General features: G+C 34.6%; 1 protein-coding gene across 8 annotated transcripts in view; it reads right to left on the reverse strand.

Moving 5' to 3' along the window:
• Positions 1-19,960, reverse strand: part of NFIB (nuclear factor I B) — a 413,017-nt gene that overhangs the window by 50,025 nt on the left and 343,032 nt on the right. For all 8 annotated transcript variants that reach the window (XM_069476500.1, XM_069476496.1, XM_069476495.1 and 5 more), the window contains exons 4-6: positions 14,271-14,339; positions 7,110-7,230; positions 4,235-4,353 (exon numbers count right to left, since the gene is read on the reverse strand). In XM_069476500.1, the coding sequence (XP_069332601.1) occupies positions 4,235-4,353; positions 7,110-7,230; positions 14,271-14,339 (309 nt within the window). The remainder of the gene's footprint in view (positions 1-4,234; positions 4,354-7,109; positions 7,231-14,270; positions 14,340-19,960) is intronic.

Consider the following 19,960-nt stretch of genomic DNA (forward strand, 5'->3'; position numbering starts at 1 on the left):
ACAACAGAACACAATCCCTAAATCTAGCTTGAGAGTCCAGTTTAATTTTTTAAACTACTCTTAAAATTGTAATTATATACTAATATACCAAGCAGTGTTATTTTTTGCTAACATGACAATATATTGATTTTGTGTAAAGAGTAACCTCTCATAGTGCTTAAAAGTAAGCTAGTTCTAAAGCATAGAAACCGTTGCCTGATAATCTGGGTTTACATTATTTATTTTCTGTGAAGTTCCTTTTTTTCATAAATAGTAAAAAATTATTTTTTCGTTCAGCAGGTCAAGGGCTAGAAACTTGATTTATTCATATTTATGTGCACCATGCCTCCAAAAATTCTTCACACATATTAGGCATTTGGTAGTGTTAATTGAGTTAAATTATCTCAAATCTTAAATGTGTAGAAATTAATAAAATTTTACTGCATAAAAAGTCTTTTTGAATTTACATTTTATCTAAGAGTCGAGTTTTTTAAATACTCATCAGATTGAGAAGCTGTTAAATTTTCCATTTAGAAATCCCCAGCTGTTTATTACAAATATATTTACCATATTATATTTTTCTCAATAAATACCATTAAATAATGTTTTGGGATTTTTACATTCAAACTTAGATAAATTAGTGACTATTAGAATAGCAGTGGCAAAGTGACCTTATAAAGAATTGTTTAACACGTTCAAGCAGATAATTTATTTATCTGTTAAATTATTGAGCACTGGAATACAACTAGATTTAGTCCCATAAAAGTAACTTGAATTATAGGGAAAACTATGGCCTGTCTCTTATTTTTCTTCTTATATCAGACGTTACAGAGGATTGCTCTAATGATTTCAAGAAAAGTATATTATCTAAGAATCGAGTATCTTTATTGACTCAGACAGAAAAAATTCAAGACAGACAAGATCTTAGTGGAAATTTTTGTAGAGTAAGTAATGAAATAAAAGAAATTTTCAATCTGCATACTGATAAACAAAGCTGGTACTATTCATTTAATAATTAAAATCTTAAGTAATGGAAAACAGCACACAAAAAGGAAAGTTTTTAATAGAAATAGAGGCAGTCTGAAGTTTAAGATGATCTTCACAGAAGATACTAAGCAAGGAGAAATATTCTGGAACTTAGGAAAAGAATGTAACAATTGTTCTATACCTCAGTATTATTTTCATTTTCCTTTCCTTCTCTATGTATAAAAGAACATAAAGTAAAAATATAAATATTACACGATGTAGATGCTAACAACTTTAATTTCTGTCACTATTTATCAGAAAAAATATAAGCAAATTATATAGCTCCCTACCAAATGTTTAACACTATCAAATAATGTTTAGTTTTAAAGTATTCATGTTTATATTTATAAAATTATAAATTATAATTCTCTTATGATCAGGAAATTGTAACTTTTTGTTTTGAAAAGAAATGACACAAAGATATAATTAATTATGATTGTAAAATGCTAAAATAAAAACACTTTTTCATTAAATTATTAAAAATTACATGAACATATTATATGAATCTAGATTTTGAATTAATACTTTGCCTAATTTATTTTTAGAATAAAATAGATATAATAATTTGATCATATTATATCGCTTATTTTTGCATTCTTGGAATAAATCTCAATAGTTTAGGTTGGTGTTTCAGATTGTAAGGGAAAGGAGAATGCTACATGTCCATAATTTTGCTATTTTTGTCATATTTTAAAAAATCAATTTTGCTAAGGGCTAAGCCAAGAATAGATTTTAATACAAAGTTAACACTAACAAAATAAGGCATACCTGGGAAATAATTAATAATAAATTTTAAGCATTTCTGCCAATTTTAAATACAAATATATTTTAATCAACTGATAAGTAGTTATTTAGTCCCAGTTAGTGCAGAGCTTTGTGGGAAAAATATGTACAAGACACGTTAGAGCCATTATAGTTATTGGAGTGGCACTCAGTATGTGCATAGACAACTGCCTTCACATAGGCAGGTGTGTCTAAAGAACATTTGAAGATGGACAAGAACAACTGGGGGGCATTTTATTTTGCAAATTTTAAGAAAGCAATTTTCTAAGAACAAAAGGACTACATTGGGCTTAGCAAATTTGTAAAGATAGTACTGTACTGCCCTCATTTTTTTCATTGTAGTTTCAGTCTTCTTCCCACAATGGCTTATTGTGCACATTACAAAGTCTTCTGGGTCTTCAGAATTAAAGTGACAGAGTTTTTTTAAGCACACTTGAGAATGGAACATTCTTCCTTACTCTTAATATAATATGCCTTTACAGATTTCTCCACTAATTCTAGTCATTTTGACAAAAGAAAATCACCAAGACAATGTAATGATTTTACAAAGAAAAAGAATGACAGTTTCCCTTCTACTTTTCAAAAATGTTTTATAATATGATTTGAAATTGGCTTTATTCAATAGGCTGAAAGAGGAATCAATTCTTACAGAGTGACACTCTTTACAATAAAGAACACCTACACTTCTGAATAAAGCCTCCATTCCCACACATTCACAATGTTATTACCATTAGAATCTTTTCCAGAATAATTTTCTGACAGAGAAAATATGGCTTTGTTTAGAATAAACTGACAATGTCAGTAAAACAAGCAATAAAATATAAAAGGTTGAGGGTTTTGTTTTTCTACTCACTTCTGCAATTCTGGCAAAAGTCTTTATTACATCTTGCCTTCACTAATGAGACTGGTGTTCTGCCTATCAATGGCTCATTTATCCCATAAATATTTATTGTACTCCTACTATGCACCCATTGTCATGCTAGGTGCTGGTTACAGTAGTCGCCAAAAGAGATACGGTCCCTGCTCTCATAGTGTAGACAGATAGACAATTGATCCCATAAATAGATATGTAATTACACATTATGCATACAATGAAGAAATAAAAACAGGAAGACCTAATTTAGATCAAAATTCCCTAATTTAAGCTGGGCTCTGGAAGATGACAAAAAACTCGCCAGATAAAGAGTTACAAGAGCATTCATTCCAAAGGGTATGGTTTCTAGGAAGGTCCTCAGTGTTTCATTCCTAAATCTAAATAAAGCAATAGGCTCAAGTGCAAGCAAGGAGCAGCATGGTGTCACCTGGTGAGGCTATTGTGGCAGTCAGAGGCCAGGCCCTTTAGTCATATAAGGGAATTCTGATTTTCTCCTGACAACAGTAGGAAGATAATGAAGGATCTGAAGCAGGGGAGTGAGGGGACATTATTTATGATTTATAAAAATGATTTTTGCCTACTGCCTGAAGAATGGATTTGCAGGTGGGGGTATCTCAGAGCCAGACCTCTCCAGCTGAGTTTCAAATCCTTCCATAAAACAACATACAGTTCCCAAATCCCCATATAGATACTCTCAAGTCTTGGGCTGAAAGCCATTAATAAAGAGCTCCTTTCTTTTAATTTTTTTTAAAATGCAAAATTCTATTTGAAAGACAATTTTCAAATACATTGTTATGCTGCTGATATAAAATCTTATTTGTACACACGCACACACACCAACAAAAATTGCAGTTAGCTAATTTTTCTATTTCCATGCTTAATAATCTCCCTCTGATTTGGGGGAAAGGCCTCAGCATGTAAGATGAAATATATTAAATCCAATAGACTTTAAGAAAAACTAAAGCTGAACCCAGAAAGCCAAATAATGCCTATTTCTTAAAGTTATATTTCTCCTCAAAGCTTCCCTAGAACTGGGTCATAGTGTTATCCAGAAAGCATAACTAGATTGGCTTAGACACAACTTATCTTACGTCATACTTTCATTTATTGTTTATACTCTACCTACTTCCAAAAGGAATTGTGGTGTCCTTTAAATGAGAACTTTCAGTACCTGGTTCATGCATACTGCTTAAAGATTGGCTCCTCCCTGAAATGACCCAGGGAGAAGAGCCTACTGCTCTAATTGAATCAGAACTTGTGGTTTTGCTGTAGTCCACCCAACTAATGGAGACAGACTATAATCAGTCACATACATAACTGTGGGTTTGAAAAGATCATTTTGTCTGGAAAAAAAAAGGCCAATAAAACATACAAAGAATGGGTTTTTTGTAAATTAACTTTGACAGCATTTGACTAGTATATTAAACATAATTTTACTGAAGTCATTTCAGGAAGAAAAATATAATCATAGAATCCATAGTGGTTCAATTATGAAATTTTGACTAAATGAAACTGATTAGATGAGCCAACATTTTACCCTGATGTCTCTGGAGGCATCTTTTTATTTCTCACCTTGATCTCTTTCATGCCATGTTCGACTTCCAGCAGCTGGTGAATTTGGAGAGGGGTAAAAGTCTCCTGTAGGACTTGGTTCCATATTTTCATCTATGGATATAGTTTTGGGTCTTTTGCTGTTAAAACATGACAATAATTATATTAATAGGATTTCTGGGACGATGTGTAGCATTTAAAAGTAGCTGATTTGAGAAGATTCTTACCGTGGAAATTTCATAAACACAATAGTATCTAAGAATCATTTTGAAATAATGGTGAGTATTCAAGACACCAACAGGAATAGCAAACATTTCTAGTCGTATATACCATTTACTATACCATCTTATACCTATACCTGCCTAACAAATATGGTGTTCATTATATTTACCCCTTCAAATGCATTTCCAAAGAAATCTCAGTAATAAAAAGTGAACTCTTCACGTGGCTTGTCTACTAATATTAAAATTGTGTTATTAAAATTGTACCTAACTCTCATTATAATTATTATCAATATTAATAATGTTCCTTTGTATAGCACTTGTTATTCACAATACAATCCTTTCATATTAATTCAAAGATAAGGTAATGGAGTAGAGTAGAACAAGAGCTTTTGGACTCAGACAGACCTGGTATTAAATCTTGTCTAGGCCACTTATTAATTCTTAATAGTAAGCTCCTTAGTCTTTCTAAACTCAGTTTAATCATCTGTAAAATGGAAACAATAAAGTCTAGTTCAAAAGGGGGACGTTTGAGAGGGTTAAATGAGTTATTAAATGCAAAGCTCTTAGTTAAGTGGCTGGCATTTAGAAGATACTTATTAAAGAGTAATTATAAGGATTAACTCCATAATTAATAAAATTTCTAGTACTTTACTGATTATAAACTATTTCATACAGTCTTCTTTACCTTTTTCTTAAAAATTAGGTTATCCTTTATTTGTAAGTTAAAAGGCCATTGCCAGGTTCAAACAAATGCTATACTTTTAAAATGATATATTTTAATAAGGAAACATGGGCTCATCTCAACTATTAAGAAAGGTGAATATCTAGAGCAAAGATTATGAAGCTATTTTAGGGCCATATTGCTTGATATGTTTCTTTTATATAACCTCACAAATACCCTATTAAGCAGTTAATTATGACTATGCAATGGCCATTTTTTTCTTTTAAAAAATTTTTTTATTTGCAACTATGCTGTTAAAAACTAAAAATAATGTCTTCTGAATTAAATTTTTGCAGCAATACTAAACATAATGTCATAGGATTTCAGAGTTAGAATAGACCTCAAAATCGTACAACTGAACTAAACCTCCCCCTTTTTTTTTAATAAATGGGGAGACAAATTTGGAGAAATTCAGTGGCTTGTTCACGACAAGTTAACGGAAGCAGTCAGACACAAAGTAAGGACTGGCTTTCAAGACTGTGCTCTTTCTACTGCACTACATTTCCAAGCCCCTGAAGCATGTATATGTCTGAGTATATTTGTAGATATACAGTGATTAATATTTGACTCACAACTCCCAGACCAGAGTATTAACATGATATTGAAGATGGCAATTTCTATCCATGCTAAACTATACTAAGAATGAATAATATTTCTTTAGTTTCTTCCTTAAGGTATCCAAAGTTAGAACTTATATTTGCTAACTCTCTTTTTAATCTAATTCTCCCATCTATGAGTCAGCAGTAAATATGTATGAAAAACTCTAAATTGGAAAGAAATTATTTTCATAAGGAAGTAATAGAGAAATGTTTTTTAAACCTTGTTTATTCTGAAAGACCCAGTATCTGATACTCAGTGGCCATGAGGAAAGATCTGTGTTGACAACATATTGCACCAACAGACAAAATAAAAAATTACTATTCACATTTTAAATTTAGAAAACGTAAGGCATTTTTAAGACCTCAACATGTTAGAGACAATTTTAATGATAGTAAATCCAATTATCTTGCTACATAATTTAACTATATGGAAATACAGTTTGACTAAAAATGATATAAAATTGATTGCAGTTTGTAAACATACAAACATGCATAGTCCATAATTAATCCAAATGCAATTAACTCTCATTACTGAGGAATAATAATAAGAAAAATAAATATCTAGATATTCTTTTGTTTTTAAAAAGTTAATATTGTAAAATGTGTATTTTGTTCTGGAATTTGTGTATGCTCTTATATTTGATGGGGGGTATTTTTAATGCTCTGGAAATGAGATGTGCCTTCGTATGTTGAAGATCCAACCCCCAAAAAAAAAAAAAAATACATCTGTAATTTTTATTCATCTTAACTGAAAGTTAAAATTTGAAGAGCAAGAGAGAAAATAAGCATGTCAATAGAGAACTAAAAAGCAAAGAGACCTCACTCTAGCTCCTCCCCAGCAAAGGGTTAAACCAAATCTCAGAGGAGGTAATATTTTCACTGGTAACTGAGAGTTAACTAAATTAGTCAAAGAACATCAACTAACTGAAGAATTTGGCAAACTGTGGCCCAGAAAAAGGCCTATGATTTTAAGGCTAGGTAAGGCTTCATCTTTCATTACCCCACACGTGGACGTGGTATTAGAAAAAAAGTTACCAGGGATCAGTTATAAATCAGGGAGCACTGCCATGAAAATACCATTTTTAGAATCACCAAAAGAATTAGAATCATCTTAGTATATCTTCGTGGGTCCCTTGTTCCCCTGAAAAAGATTTTTAAAGTGTTCTGAATGACAATTACATTTAATTTGCAAATAGCCGAGTAAATTTAACCAGGAAAGATTAAAAGTCTGTGTGCTAAAAGTCTGTATTTCCCATCTCTCATTACCTACCTACCTGTCTATCTGCGTATCGTCTACCCACCTCCCCATCTGCATACTGATTGAGAACATGAACAGCTCTTCTTTTAGTTACCTGCTTGGTGGAGAAGACAGCGACCTCTGAAGATTGACCCCCGAGTTCATGTCATGATAGTATGGTTGGCTCGGGATTTCTCCAATTGGGAAATTGACTCCAGTTCCCTGGGTTATGGGCGCTGAGAAATCCAACAAAAAGAAGCATTGGGAATGGCATTCACACTTGTCATCTTCAGTCAAATGTAATAATCTAATAATTTCCACGCCTCTGGGCAAGGAGGCGGAGAATTCTCATTACCTTAAGACTTTTAATATCTACCATACACTGGGGTAGGACTTAAAAACTTGCTCATCTTAGCCACATGCAAGTTTGGAAAGGTGAGATACTCAGACTATAATCATTGGTTACCAATTCCCGCAATCCTATTCTCTGACCTTCTTCACTCACTCCTTTGTATTAGTTGTCATTACATCTGCCACCCCACTAGTCTGTAGATGGCTTGGAGGAACATATGATCCCTCTCACTCAGCACCAAACAAGTCGTTTTCCACTATGTAGGCTCTCAAACACCAAATTATTGATAACTAAATATCGAACAGTTCACAAGTAAATACCAAAGATGATTATTCTGTAATAACAATAACATTAATATTAGAATGGATTAGGAATTATGACATTTATAACTATTTGATATAAATAATTTTTGCATTAGGACAGATATATAAGTGAAATTTATAAATATGAAATAAAAGGCAAGTTTATCTTCAAATACACATTCAGGTTTCATATATGAATGGTAAGTGTGGCTTTACTCAATACATATGTTTTTCTTTAATTTTATACCACATGTTATAAATCATTTAAAATATACTCATGGAGTTTTATATTTTAAGGTAATATTTGTAAATCAAGAAATCTCTGAATTTGCTGATACATTATAAACTAAGATTTTTGCATATAAGCTTTTTTTGTATTAGGTCATTAAACATGAAAGGTCCGATTTTGAATCAAAATTGTAGTTTATTATATCTCAAACCAGAAGCCATACAATTAATTAAAGTATGTGCCTAAACTATCCACACAGTTTTGTCATCTTAAAGGTAGCTTGTTATGCCAGCAGCGAAGAAGCCTGGAGAGCGAGTGGCGATAAAAATCACAAAAGGAGTTTTCCACAGGTGTTGAGAATTGGAAAACTTGCAAAGGAAAATATTTTTCCTTGCAAGAAGTGGCCCAAAGCCTGGAAGAACTGGTAGTCAGTTGGTGCAAGGTCTGGTAAAAATGGTGGATGACAAAGAGTTTCCAAGTCTAGCCTCTGTAGTTTGAGCAGCATCGTTTGTGTGACATGTGGTCAAGCATTGTTTTGCAAGAGGATTGGCCTGTCTCTATTGACCAATCTTGGCTGCTTAATCACAAGCATCCTCATCATTTCGTCCAATTGGTTGCAGTAGACATCCGCTGTAATCGATTGACCAGGTTTCATGAAGCTGTAGCGGATAATACCAGCACAGTGCTGGATCACCAGACACTATTAGCTTTTTTTTGATGAATATTCAGTTTTGGATTGTGTTTTGGCACTTCATCTTTATCCAACCATTGTGCCAAATGCTTGCGATTATAAAAAAGAATCCATTTTTCATCACACATAACAATATGGTGTAGAAATGTTTCACCTTTATGTGGTGACAACAAGAAAGGCAAGCTTCGAGACAATTTCTCTGCTGACGCTTGTTTAATTCATGCGGAACCCATCTATCCAGCTTCTTACTTTGCTGATTTGTTTCGAATGGTCCAATATTGTTGGAATAGTGTTGATGCTAATTCACGCACAAGTTCAGATGGATTCGCTTCCCCTACAGTTTTCAGCTCATCATTATCCACCTTGGTGTCAGGTCATCCACATGGCTCATTTTCAAGATTAAAATCACCAGAATGGAACTTCTCAAACTGTCGACATACTGCTTGTTCATTAGTCACATCCTTCCCAAACACTTCGTTGATATTTTGAGCTGTCTGCACCGCATTGGTTCCACGAGGGAACTCATATTCAAAAATAACATGAATTTTTGACTTATCCATGGTTTCACAAAAATTGCTCTAAAAAAATGTGAAAGATAACCACAAGCCAAAATGTGTGTCTTCAAGACTAAAGCTGTACCTTCACAATAACAATAAAACAAGAAATGTCAAAGTGAAATGTCAGAGATCTCAACTGTCAAACTTAGTACTTAAGGAAATTGGAGATTTCATACTTATAACCTAATACAATGGATTACATTTGTTCAAGTTTTTAAAATTTAATTTTAGACATTTTGAATAGACCTTTGAGGCAGCAGCATACTATGTTAGAATGAGCAGATTCTTGGGAGATAAATAGCTTTTTAGTTTGCACTTCTTCTGTGCTTGTGAGCTATGTGTCTCAGTTCCCTAAACTGTAAAATGGGAATAATAATAACCTACCACATATGATAATTTTGAGCATAAATTAAAGTAAGTAGTGATAAAAGCCCAGTATCATGCCTAGCACATTAACAGGTGCTCAAAAAATGTGAGTTCCCTTCTTTCTTTGCTTTCTCCCTCAAATTTCTTCCCTGGTAGAGTGGAGTGGTTAGCAAAGATGAACAGTTCAAAAATGTACTAAAAGCAGATGAACAGATAAAAATGAACCTGTTTGCTGAAAGTTTGTTCATTCAACAAGTTATTAATTGTATCATTACTGGCAGCTGTTGTTTGCAATGGATACAAAATATTCTCAGAAGTTCTGCCTTTCATAAACATATTGGTCAACAGGTTGGGTAAACAAAATACTCATACAAAACATATAAATGCCAGGATGATGTAGATTACAATGAAACTGCTCAAATGAATGACATGATCAATAAGTGCTGTGGGATTTCAAGGGAAAAAGAATCCAATATTGGCTTGAATGGTTCAAGAAGTCTGTGGAAAAGCCACAGCTAGCACTGGACTTTGAAGAATGAGTATGGTGTGACGGGGAGGTCATTGCAAACAGGGGTTACTGCAGGAGCAAAGTCATGGGCAGAGATAATATGCAAAATGGAGACCAGGCAGGTTGGTGTCAGAGAACAGCGCTTAAAAATGGTTTACATTTCTTTCCCTCCCCACCCCACCCTCTGGTTTACATTTCTTTACCTGTCTTAATCAGGCCCTCAAAAGTTCACATGAAAGAAAGTGTGCCCTGGGGCTTGGCAACAAAATTCTGGAGTCCCTCAGATTCACTCTAAGAGCACATAGGAAGTCTACATAATCGTTTCCTCTCTCCTAACTGCCTAAAGTTGAATATAAAACTGCAATGGAATCACAGATTTTCGTGTAATTTTTCTTAACCAGAATTTTTAAATTAGTATTCTAAATGTGTTCACTATCAGCTGAATTATACTTTAGTATTAGGCAGACCAAGATTAACTTAAAATATTTTTAACAAAATATGTTATGTACACGGTTCATTGCAGAGAAATGATCAAGGAATATACAGTAAACATCTCTTTTTTTCTACTAGAAATTCAATAAATCAATATATACACGAGTAGTCTCAGTTCCAAACTTCTGGAACATCTGCCTTCTGTTACAGTGTTCATTTTATACAATACACTTGGAACCTCCTTTTGCACAGAAAATATTTGTATGCAATGTGTAACTATGCCTGATGGCTTGAATTATCTGGACAGCTAAAATGTAGCTATGTTTGTTGTGGCTTGAGGTACACCAGAGGTTAAAAAAACGTGAGGTAAGAAATCCCACAGTAACCACATGCTTTAAAATTTATTATTAGAACCATGTTCTATGTGACATTGGAAGCAGGGTACGTGCTAAGAGACATTTGAGGGACTCGGTGGAAGTAAGCAATCTGTCCGGCTTCCTACAACAGTCATGGATACAATACAAAGATCTGAGTTACTAACAGGAAACTTGCAGGTTGTATCTTGTATAAACTATCGGCAATTTATTTAGCTCATGCAGTACTTAGGCAAAGATAGTCAACACAGTTTGCTTGGCCATAAAAAACAAAATAGGTGCAATTTATTGTAAAATGATAATAAAGAAAACTTCAGAAATTTGGGGGTTTTCATAAATTTTGCTCCAGAAGGATTATTCCAGAGTTTCAACACAGCAATAAAAAAAGACAATATCATATGCTCTCACTCATATGCAGGAGCTAAAAAATTTGATCTCGGAGGTAGAGAGTAGAATGACAGTTACCAGAGGCTGGGATGTGGGAGGGGGAGGCGGATGGAAAGACACTGGATAATGGGTACAAACATACAGTTAGATAGAAGAAATCAGTTCTCCTACAGTAGGGTGACTGTAGTTAACAACAATGCATCGTATATTTCAAAATAGCTAGATGAGATATGAAATGTTCCCAACACAAAGAAATGATATATGTTTGAGGTGATGGATATCCTAAATACCCTGATTTGATCATTACACATTGTATGCATGTATCAAGATATCACATGTATTTCATAAATATGTACAAATATTATGTATTGATTTTTACGCAACTGCAATAAAAATAATTTATCTACAGATATGTGCATGAACACTAAAAATTTAGTGTGTATTCTGACACTAAATGGGAGATTTCAGAAAGAAAAGTAGATCAATAATAAACATGGCCAAAATACTAAAACAGCCACACAGAATTTATTTAATGACAAGGAGAGTGTGTGAGAGGAGCAAGTCTCAGGCAGATATTGTGGCTTAAGAGGCTCTGGAAGAACTTGCATTAGATGCAAAGATCAGCGTTAGCATCTCTCCCAGAGAGCTGCAAGAAGGCTGAGAGCTGCAAATCATGTTTAAGAGGTTGCCAATATCCTCTTAGAAATGAAGCACCAAACAACCTCCGATTCTAAGGGTTAGAGGCCAATCCTTAATCTCTCTTATTGTTCTCCTCACTCCAAAAGCTGATCCTAAATCAACTTTTAAGATGGAGATAATATTGTTCAACAGAGAGATCACTATCCTAAAGCTGAATAGCTTCATTAGCTAAAGTCAACACAGACATTAGCGGGTCATATGATTGTAAAGCCCTAGAGGATAGAAACCATTAGCATACTGTGAACCCTCAAGAAGTCAGAATTTGTGATATACACCATAAGTGTTGTGCTGAAGTTTATGTTTACTTAGCAAATGCTTATTTCATAAACAATGAAGTTCAATTTTGTAAACAAGTTTTATAATGCGGATGTATTAAAACGCTTAGGAGAATAACTTCTCAAGCATTTCACAGACACCTATTTACATACGGAGGAGAAAATAAATGTTTGCTGAATAAATTAACTAATGAATGAATATAGATAATTAATGTGCTAATTACAAATCAGTAATGTTTGTTATAACAAATAACCTAAAAACCTCTAGGAGATGACAGAACGAATGAATGATGTTCAATTTACCTTGCTTTTGAACTGTTACAGAAAGGTATTTTTAATCTATCTTTTTATGTTTGAAATTCAGATTTTTCAAAATATCATTCTGGACTTTTGAAGGTTCTAATGTGGTCTCCTTTGACAGCACTTAGCATAATATCACCTATAATGAGGTACTAAATAAATATTTTCTGACAGATGACTCTACTGCCCTTCTCATAAGAAGGATGAAAATACATCATGGAACTTAGAAAGGTACAAATTTAAGCAAATAATTTCATGAGCCTCATAACTGTTGCAGCACAGCCTTTCCACTGAAGAACAGTATGGGGAAAACACACACGGACACGAACACCTTCCAATACCCCCTGCCTTCCATGGTGCTAGAAAGCAGTAGTAAGTCAGGCATATATTCCTTTCCAAAATAAAAATAAAAATGTAAAACTTTCAAATGTTAGAAGTCTCTGGATATCACATGTTGACATGGAAAAACACAGAAACCTCATTGCCTTGGACAATTGAGTAGACCATTAGAATCCTCTCACCCAGCATATACATACACCAGGGCTAGTGGAATATAGGTTAATAGATTTTCATCTCCTATGCTACCCCCAAGTAAGACCCATGACAGAAGCCTTTTGGGCATATATTTATCTACTCCAGAATTATTCCAGAAAGGATAAGTTACTTAAGGTCTTAAATGTCCCTGATACGCATGCTGGTTGTACTGGCCACTTTAGAAATCTGAGCTATTTGAGAAACTACAGTTTCTCAACTACAGTCACCTACTAGCTTGGAGATTCCTTTACTGAACAGGACTCAAAAGTGCTGCCTATTCTACCCTCAGTAACTGACTCTCTCTCTGTTCTTTCTGGCTCATGATAACTCTTGTTCTTGAACTCTAAACTTGACCCAAATGAGAAACACAATTCAAACAAGGACCAGAACAGCATCCTTCCATGATCCTTCCATCCTTCCATGATCCTTCCAACATCATCTGAATAGCATCCTTCCAAACTGTGATGCTTTCCATCAAAATGTCAGGTGAAAACATACCCTCCAAAGTGACGTAATAAACAAGCTAAATCAGTGAGTGGAGCAAGAAGAAAGGAGTCACCTCGTTTAACATAATCAGTACATTAAGATCTGCATCTTAGATGTATTGGCACATGCTGGTAATAAGTAAAAGAGTTAACTGAGGAAAATTTCCCCTTTCTTAGGTAGCCAGCCAGGTGAGCTTACCCTAGAAAAATCTGATCCAGCCTGCCAAGAATAGTGTCTCAGGTGAAGTGGCCAGTTAAAACAATTGGACATTGTTTTGGCTAACAATGCTTTCTATCTATATCCAACTACAATCTGCAAAGTTAATTTCTGCATCCCTCTATGCTCTGCACGGTACTGTGTATATCCTGTACATCTCCAACCCCCCACCAAAATGTTAGTAAAATGAAAAAGCACTTATCTACAGGAAACTTATGTGGGTTATCATAACAACATGGAGTACATTTAATTAATCATACTTCCTTTGATATAAATGACCATCTATGGTCATAGACCCAACAGTGAATTAAATGAATACCAATAACACGGCAATCAGACCAACCCCCAAATTTTTGTACAATAGAACGTTTTGATTATTTGAATGCAAATATTTTAGAAAATCAGGCAAAATATATTCACTTATGATTTCATCAAAAGATTTAAGAGTTTAAAACTCAAGTTTTCCTAATATGTGGTCACTCTTCATGCTGTATTTAATGTTCAAAATTAAAAAAAAAAATCTTAAAACATACTGTATACTTAAATTATAAGAAAACAATTTACTTACTTCTGGATACCCTTACAAGTTCTGATACATTGAAGACTCCAGATTTTACAAAACTATCCTCAAGGTAACCTGAAAATAAACATCAAGGGGAAAAAGATCAGCATAAGCAGGAAGCAAAATAAATGATTAAACACTAGAATTTGTTTAAGTGTTTTAAAACCAAAGGTTAGAACAAAAACCAAGTACGCTTACAAGGACAAGTTAAAAAAAAAAAAAAGAACTCTTGTGAATGCAAATTGAGTACGTCTAAACAAAAAGTTAAAAGTTTAGATGCTAAATAATCTCCTAAAAATTTTTTTTCTCAATTTTCTAAATGTCCAGGGCAATTGGTGTGGTTTTATTTGCCATGGCCCACACATAGAGAACGAAGGTCTGTGAATGCATTCGACTCAGTAGCAGCTGGTAGACTAAAGTCTACTCATTTAAAAAAAAAAAAAAATGAAAGACAGAAAAAGAAAAAGGAAAACCACAACCACAATTAGCACCTTGTTGGAAATACTTCAAAGATCTCTTGAAACCGCCCTTCTTTCTCAAATCCTTCTCTGATTAAAGAAAAGTGAGCTGCTGCTACCAGCACTCCCACCCTCGCTCCAGGGTCACTAATAACGCACGAGCAGAACCTGCATATACAGCCAAGACAGTATTTTGCATTGACCTATTTCTGTGCACTTTTTTGTAAATAAGAGAAAGGTTTATTTGCCATGCACACAGGGAGAATCACACAGTGATTACCCACTATCCCAATGAAGTTCAGATATTTTTAAAAATATTATTATTATTTTTATTTCAGAAGATTACAAGGGTAAAAATGTTTTGGTTATATAAATTTCTGGCAAATGGTGGTGACTCCAGGCCTCCAGGATTGCCACATTACCCTTCTGTGGACATCTAGGCCCAGGGTCCACAGCAGCCATGGTGCCTGGGTTCAGACCTGTTTGGAGTCACTAGCTATGTCCAAAAGCAGAGATGAGGACTCCCAGGAACAGCAGTCAGTCCACCCTCCCTGGTTCTTATTTATGTCAAGGGGGCATAATGAGGGTGAGGAGAGAGAGAATGCCTTAGGAAAAAGGGATATGGCTTACTCTCTGCTGCCTCAGAGAGGAATGAGTCTGAAAATCCTCAGAACTGAAATACTTCCAGTGTGGGGGGAGGGGGGGAAACCTCTAGATTTTAGGAACTGGCAATTTGACCAGGTTTTAACATAAAGTTTTAGGGCTGACCAAGGGATTAGATTCAGCACACAGATAGGAGGCATGGATAGTTTAGCAACACGGGGCACTCAAGTCAAAGAGCTGTGACTGGCATCCCAGCCACAGTTTACCAGTTTGGAATCTTGGCCGCGGTATCAGACCTCTTTGGTGCCTCAGATTCTTTGTCTATAAGTTAGAGATAATAAAATCACCTACTTCATGGAGTTGTTATGAATACTACATGAGATAAAAATATAAAACTCATGGTCAGCACTGGCTAAATGTTACCAATAAATCAAGATGAGCCAATGGAGCCAGCAATCAGCCATACACTGAATTATGCACACTGGACTCCAGACAGTCCAAAATTATTTGTAAATCTTTATCCAGAAAATTTATCAAAAAAATTGCTTTTTAACCACACATAGGGTGAAAACCACTTAATTAGTGTATGTGCCTCACTGCTGTGAACTGAAGAACCAAGGACGTCTGAGTGCTATTTGATACCCACACATCTACCTTCTTCAGAAAAAGAATGAAAGGAAGAGGGAGAGGGAGTCATACGATCTCAATTGGTGACAAAACTTAGGTGTCATATTAAGTCATTACTCTGAAAAAATATATGTTTTTAAGAGGATTATAACAAAATGTCTCCATTTGATGCACTTCAATTTCAAGAAACTCTTACTTCTTGAGCAATTAATATTTCACCAGGTTGAATTCATTTCAGGATTATTGAGAAATTTCTATGACACCACTATACAAGATACTGCAAGTCATGAATACACAAAAAGGACGTTGACACCCTTTGCCTGGTTGGGGAAAAAGATGGTTCTAATTTTCTGGACCACTGTAAGTTATCATTGTATACAAAGATTTTTGTTGCTTTTGTGGTTGTTTTAAAGTATAGTTCATTATACTTTATATACGGTAAACTTAATAAGGTAAATATATTAAGTATAAAAAACTATTTATCATGACTACAGCTCATACACTTAACCACTCAGACAAGATTACTTGTCATCACCCAGTCCTACTACTCTGTAAATGCCCGCCCTCATCTTTCTCTGCTCTCCATGTGCTCATCCTTCAATGTCCAGCTCACCCGCCGCCCACTCCACAAACTGCTACTCCACCTTCTTCTCCCAGCCAGAAATCATCTCTTTCCTCTGTACTCACATAGCACCTGGTTTGTATTTATTTTACACTTTCCACTTTCAGGTTTTCCAAGATACCTGTTTTCAGGTCTTGAATTCCTTTCCGGATTATCAGCTGCTGTATTTAGGAGAATGACTGAGTTTTGCTCATTTCTGTATCTCCCTAGGTGACTAGGGAGATATAGTCACTGCCTATGTGGACAGCAACTACTAAATAAACACTCACAGAACAAAATTTTAAAATTCAACTTTTTAAACAGGGTCACAGATTAATATCTTAGTAATTTTATTACAATGTAAATATAGATGATTTAAGATTAATGGATAATTATACTGACCATTGGCATTCCCTGGAACTCATCTGCTGAGGAGTTTATTTAGGCTTTTGGGTGGCATGGGAAAGAGGAACGATTAGGGTCAGATTATATCCTTGACTTTGTTGTGTACTAATGTGTAACTTCAGGCACTTAGTGCAAGATAATCAATAAAAGACTAAAAGTGGTTAAAGAGTGGGAGTACAAAAATACTTGTAAGATAAATTGATGAATGAGTGGAGTGAATAAATGAACATTTCGGTATATTTATATAAATTATATCAGATGTAATACATAATAACATTACCCAAGATACAATGTGAAGTTCATTTTCTTATTACTCCAATGAGGAGTCAGAGGTCCATCTGCTTCTAAGTCATGCCCATTAAGATGGATGGGTGTATGGGCCTGTCAGGAGCCAAATCACAGGGCAAGGATGAGCCATTTCCAGGCTAATTCTACCAAGGGAAGACCCCTATCTCCCCAAGTTATAAAACACTGAAATCTCAAAAAAAAAAAAAAAAACAAACAAACAAACTTGAAAGAGTTTTACTAAAACTATGAAAAGCATTGGCAATGTGTCAGCACTGTTTTGGAACCCACTGGATAAAATGCAACACCACAGGTCCCATTGGGCTCCACTCCTGCATGGCGCATAGCAAGACTTCAGTGGAGGGAGGGTTACTGAGGCCAAGCAGTAATGCCTGTTGACAAGAAGCCCATGGGAGCTGGGATGGGTTGGAATCAGGCAAAGGGGAGACTGGAAGAAGCGCCCGAAGCAGACAGCTGCCACCTTCATGCATCTTTGCACGCAGTGTGTGCAGCCTTTGCAATAGACAGGCATTGCCCAAGACAAGGCAGAGTCAAAAAAAAAAAGAAAAGAAAAGAAAAAGAAATAGTGGATGAGATATTACTCCGATAGCTGATAGTATTTGCTTATAAGCATACAGGAGACAATACTTGAGGACTCTGGCAAAATAACTGGGGAAGATCTTGCAATGCATCAGGAGCCCTGCAACAGTATGGAGGGTGAGACTCAGCAAAATGTCAGGTTATTTGCTGCTACCATAACCTCATATGTAACCTCCAGGCTCCTGGGGCCTTGTAGAAACATGGTTTTCACATGTTACATAGACCACTGTAAATCTATAGTGATACAAAGGCCAAAGATCTTAAAGCAATTCGAAGACACTCATATAGTAAATTCCCTTCATCTACCAAAGAAAATATGAGCATCTCTGAGGCAGAGCAGCTGCTTAATGGTTACAGAGCAATATTATACAACAGCTTAATCCAGGAAGAAAAGAACAACTCTGCATTTGTGCGATGTTGTATTTACACTACATGTATGCTTTTTTTTAAAAAAAAAATAAAATTGAGTAGGAAATAAAGACTTCCACAAACTGAAAGTCTCAAAGGCAATATCAAATTATATTATTTTACTTCTTTTTTATTTTTCTCTAACAAAAGCAATAGTAAATCACTACTCAGAAGTTAATACAGTGTTTAACCTCCTTTACAAACAATAACAGAGGGACACAATGGCATATCTAACTGTTAATATCTCAAATTATAATCAGCACCATTTGAATGTTAAACAACATTTACATAGAAAATCTAAAGGAAGACTGATAATGCTCATTTTTATAGTCTACTGTGTTCCATTCTTGAAATTAAAAAAAAAAGGCATGGAAAGCAGTTATTAAATTCATGAAAGCTGTCTTCAAGTATTTGAAGGACTGTTAATGTAGATGGCGGGTTAGACTTTTTCTGCATAGTTCCAGGAGCTGTTCTTTAGCTCAATAAACAGCTTTGTTATCCAATGAGAAAAGTCCTAAAAGGGCATGTGAAATTTTGGCAAGGTAGTAATAACCAACATATATGCCCAGCTACTATGCTAAGACATTCACAACCATGAATTCACTTCATGCTCATAATTATCCTACGAGATAGGTCTTATTATTGTTGCTATTTTATAGATGAGGAAACTTTTATCTACAGAGGCAGGGAGTTTCCCAGTAACTAAAAAGACCCCCATTGAATATAAATATTCTCACTTTGTAAAGGAGAAAAAAGCACCTTGAAAGCCCATTGCAACCCTCCACTTTCTTACATGACTGCTTTTCTATGTAGTTTTCTTGCATTGTTCATTTGGAGAAAGAACAAGTGAACACAAGCCATCTCACAGGTATTTTCCAGCTCTATTATTGCAATTGTTCGATTCCCTCAAGAGAGTGTAAAAGATGGCTTAACTCTTTTTATTCATAGGTGCAAAGCGGAGAAAATGAAATTATTTCACACTAGCTTATTGCCAATCTTCATATAACCTCAGATACCACAACTAACCCATTGGTAAGTTTCTGGTGTTGAGACATAGCTCTATCTTTAATTTCTTAACTATCTAAACTGTCCATGGTTAAGGCTGGAAACTGCGATTATAAAACAGAAATATTGATCATTGTAAAGTTAATGATTTTTTACATAGAGGTTGAATCTCAGCCTGTAGTCAAGGTTAACATTTTAATATTAATTTAGAATTAAGTTTATTCTTCATTATGAAATGTAATCCCATGATGGTGATTTCAGTGATCTGAGAAAGAATCAGAAATTTCCCAACTTTAACACACTGATAGTGCTATGTTAATATGTTATTTATATATTTTTTTCGGTATTTCCTTCCAGTCCTTTAAACTTTTTCCCATACAATTTATATAAAAATATGTGTTTTTATAAAATCAAAATCAAATGTAGATAAATTTGTATCTTACTTTTTTCTGATTAAGATTGTATCTTTCCCATTATATTAGTTTTTCAAAGGCATGATTTTTATGACTGTACATTGCATAGCGGTATCATATTTCATTTGACCATTTGTTTGACCATCCTCCTATTGTTTGGCATTTTCAGTTATTTCCCATTTTTTAAAATATTATAAATAAACAGTATTGCCATTAACATCCTCATACACAAATCTCTGTCAGCAACTCTCATGATTTCCTTAGGCTGGAGTTCCCAGAAGTAGAATTACT

Source organism: Eulemur rufifrons, chromosome 7, assembly GCF_041146395.1.
Source record: "Eulemur rufifrons isolate Redbay chromosome 7, OSU_ERuf_1, whole genome shotgun sequence".
In the NCBI taxonomy this organism is placed as follows: Eukaryota; Metazoa; Chordata; class Mammalia; order Primates; family Lemuridae; genus Eulemur; species Eulemur rufifrons.